The sequence below is a fragment of the Curcuma longa genome, chromosome 21 (genome assembly GCF_044706935.1).
Source record: "Curcuma longa cultivar G26 ecotype Majalengka, Jawa Barat chromosome 21, ITB_CL_G26_1.1, whole genome shotgun sequence".
NCBI classification, from domain to species: Eukaryota; Viridiplantae; Streptophyta; class Magnoliopsida; order Zingiberales; family Zingiberaceae; genus Curcuma; species Curcuma longa.
In genome coordinates this window covers 13619255-13623346 of record NC_133881.1, presented here as the reverse complement: position 1 = coordinate 13623346, position 4092 = coordinate 13619255, and the positions used below count along the sequence as shown (strand labels likewise).

Here is a 4092-nt window from a genome sequence, read left to right as displayed (position 1 = left end):
CGACAATTAATCTTTATTTTTAATCAAAATATGTATCAAGTGGATTAGATTCGGTAGATCGATAAATCTAGTTGAGCTATCTAACTACTTAGACTTATTTTGCTCGATTAGTCTAATTAACCTGTCTAATCAGTATGTACGATCTAACTTGAAAAAAAAACAAAAATATATTTTTAATATTATTTTTAAATAATAAAAATATTAATCTTGATAATCAAGTCAACGTTCAAATTCACACAATAGTGCTTAATGGAGCCCCTCATTTTGACTACCAACACCGCATGCCTAGAAGACCAAGTGATGGTCAACGCTCACCAACTCATGATTTGAAGTTTTGAACTACATTTTGACTTTTTTTTTAAAAAAAAAAAGACAAAGAAATCACTTAATTAGTGTCTTCTTTCCTTTCTTCTCCGATCGTCTATATAAACACCCGAGTTAGTTTCCCTAACTAACTACTCGCGGAAATTTGATGAGTGCATAGAAGAGATGGGGAGAGGTCGTGCTCCATGTTGCGCTAAAATTGGGTTGAATAGGGGTTCATGGACTCAAGAAGAGGACTCGAAACTCGTAACCTACATCAAGAACCATGGCCATGGAAATTGGCGTGCACTACCCAAACTTGCAGGTGAACTTCTCCTTCTTTCTTACTTATCGATCGATCGATTGATGTTTGGAACTAAAAGCATCAACCGTTGCTTTTAGGGTTAAAGAGGTGTGGAAAGAGTTGTCGATTGAGGTGGATCAACTATCTCCGACCGGATATTAAGCGCGGTAATTTTACCGCGGAGGAAGAGAAGACTATCATTGGGTTGCATAAATTGCTAGGGAACAAGTAAGATTAAGCGTTAGTTAGGAAGATATTCATTTTGCCACTAAAAATTTCTTTATTTACAGGTGGTCGAGAATTGCAGCTTGTCTTCCCGGAAGAACAGACAACGAGATCAAGAATGTTTGGAACACACACTTGAAGAAGAGATTACGGTCCGAAGACGAAGAAATAAGGGTCGAAGTATCAGAAGTCTCGCTCATCTTAACTCCATCGAATGATATTGATGACAAAGGTAAGAATGTAGACTTAGTCGATGGCACCATCGCGATGAGTGAACCTGCCTTGGATGTTTCTCCATCCTCCGGCTCATCGAACCTCTTTGAGATGGACCGAGTTGATGATGCAATGGTTGAATTAGGGTTCTCGAATATGATCGCTGATGGCGATGCCTCACGGTGGGTGGAGGAGCTAGAGAAGGAGCTTGGTCTACGTGGAACAACCGAAAGGAATGACAAAGATGACGAGTATAGAGATGAAGAAGAAGTTGAACCGATATTTTGGGACGATCCATTGCTAACAACTTACATTGAAATAGAGGAATTAATCGACCCTTTAAGATGGTAAAGAAAATAATTAAAAAGATATAGAAGTTAATTATTTTTTAATGAGAAATAATTAACTTTATTGTATCTTTAATTATTATTTATCGATCGATAACTCTACCTTCTATCGATTGATATGGTGAATCGAACACTACTAATTTTAGTTCAAGAAATGTAAAATCTATAGAAGAAGAGATTGCGATATTAATTAATTACTGAAATTCTTACTTGGGTTGTGTTTATCAATGTTAATGCATGGTGTAATTCTATATTTTCTGCAAAAAAGGAGAAGGTATTATTCTGCTTCACTAGGATTCGAACTCTTATCCTTTTCTGCCAGTCTAATCCGTTATAACCAACTCAACTATGTACCGAGAATGTATAATTCTATATTTTGAATCATGAGTAGGTTAATTATCATAATTTAATTTATTTTGTTTATTGACCGATCGAGAAACTAATGTTTAAATTATTTAAATGGTTGAGGATCGGAAGATTATTGGTTTGTTTTGATCTATGAAAGCATAAATGTTACTTCAAATATGCATAAACATTAATCTGAGTGAGTGATATTATATAATTTGTTAGTGCAATCAACTGATCAAGATTGTGAATTAATTCGATCAAGATTGTGAATTAATTAGTTTCTTATATATATATATATATATATATATACAGGATTGATATCCTGCGCGATGAGTTTACGCGACTGCGTGCGCGACAGCCGACGTGGCGAGGAGTTTCACTGTTCATCTTCCACCGTGGCCGAAACGAAACAAAATCCTACAAAATCCCGCCTCTCCCAAATCGCGCGGCCAAACCTCAAAATCGCGCGACATCCCATCGCCGCCCTCGCCCACTGCAGCCGCGCCCTCTCCTCCATGTGACGCCTCCGCCATCGCTTCCGCCGCCAGCAAGGTCATCGAAGCACACCGCCGCCAGCCGCGCCCTCTCCTCCATGTGCCCAAAGGCGGTGCCTTCGAACAGCGTCCGAAGGCACCAAGCGCTGCCTCACTTCCCCTTTCAACCATCACCAAACACTCCTCTCCAGCACTCCTCATAGAGGAATTACATCGAACGACTCATCCGCTTCGGTTCCTTGCCGCCCTCGCGCCTCTCCTTCACTGATCTCCTCTCCTCCCCCGTCACTCATCCGCTTCGGTTCCCTGCTGCCCTCGCGCCCTCTCCTTCATGTGCCCAAAGGCGGTGCCTTCGGATAGTGTCTGAAGACACCATGCGCTGCTATAAGCTCGTCGCCGTCGTCGCTCCCCGTCCCGATCGCCGTCGTCGCACTCCTCTTCTTCCTCCTCCGCACTCCTCGTCCCCCGTCTTGATCCTCGCCAGTGAGACTCCTCTTCTTCTAAATAATTTCAATAAAAAAATAATTTCAGGATCTTCCACCTGAACGAGCGTTTGCTGATTTTGTTCTCTACAACTTGGTGCTCCACCTGGTGATCATGAACTTCCTTGGGTAGATGGAACTCTGCTATAACATTCTTCTTCCTTTTTTTTTTGAGCTTGAACTATGGGACTAGAAGTTTGTTTTTCATGTTGCTACTAATAAGATTTTGTCCGTGTTTATGGAAAATGAAAGGAACTCCATGAGTTGCAAAGTAATTTTTTTGCTAACTATTTAATAGCTAGTAATTTTGTACTTATATTGAATGATATAATATCTGCTATCTTGTTAGAAAGGTCCATGGATGAAAAAGAAAGGGGGACTTTCATGTGAAAAATTAAGATCCTTCTCCCCTTCACGTAAGTTACGTTCTCCTTGGCCGTGCACAAAGTAAATTGGCAATAATCTTCTGTTTCTATTTATTCTATTTCATTTAAAACACTATTCAAAAGCTGTTTTTGTTTCTGGAATAAGTAAATAAAGAGAGTCATATGTTGGATGACTAAAAAATATATGGAACCAAACAACTTTCATGGATACATCAGGAACCAAACAACTAACATGCTTTGCATTGTGATATAGCCTTGAGTAGTGTTTATTGTAGAGACAAGAACCATATAATTATCCCAAATAGCTCGGTCTAACACATGATAATGTTCAGACATGTAAAAGAATGTAGTACTGTTGAGACTATTGGCCAACTTTTTTTTTTGCCTTCTCTACATCCAATTCCTCTAATGAAGTTGAAAATACATCATCTCAAGGACGATGTATTAGTTATTGAGCCACTTATCTGTATTGAAGTAATTATTATGTTTTATGCATTGACCTCCAATGAACCATGATTTCATCTTGTTGCCTAATTCTGTCATTTTTATGATTGATTGTGGTGTTTGTCTAGACACTTTGTTTATCATGATTAATTAATTGATTCATTCAATACTGCTCCACTGCATAATATCTGTCCACAAATATTAATCTAAGAAAGTTTTTCTGTTTTACAGATGGAGCACAATGGTCAAGATGAATATTTTTCGTTGTGACTTTGCCTGTGCCGAGCTTGATGGTTATATATATGTTGTAGGTGGAATTGATTCCTACGGTGATTATTGCTTATTAAGTGTCGAAGTGTATGACCCAAGCATAAATAAGTGGATCGTAATCCTTAGGGACAAACTGTTTTGTAAATATAAATTTGAATGATTTAAAAATCTATTTGTTGTGAAACGAAATTGTATATATTAGACTTGTTGTGAAATGTAAGTTTATACAGTTGTATTTGTCTATGTTGAAGTATGCATTATTGTTGTTGTGAAATG

At 38.3% G+C, this 4092-nt stretch overlaps 1 protein-coding gene across 1 annotated transcript; it reads left to right on the top strand.

Moving 5' to 3' along the window:
• Nucleotides 1-488: 488 nt before the first annotated feature.
• On the top strand, nt 489-1494 carry LOC141815553 (transcription factor MYB63-like). Its single transcript, XM_074703501.1, has 3 exons — nt 489-628; nt 706-835; nt 898-1494. Exons 1-3 carry the CDS (start codon nt 490-492, stop codon nt 1394-1396), a joined length of 768 nt encoding a protein of 255 aa, XP_074559602.1. The 5' UTR covers nt 489; the 3' UTR covers nt 1397-1494.
• Nucleotides 1495-4092: the final 2598 nt, after the last annotated feature.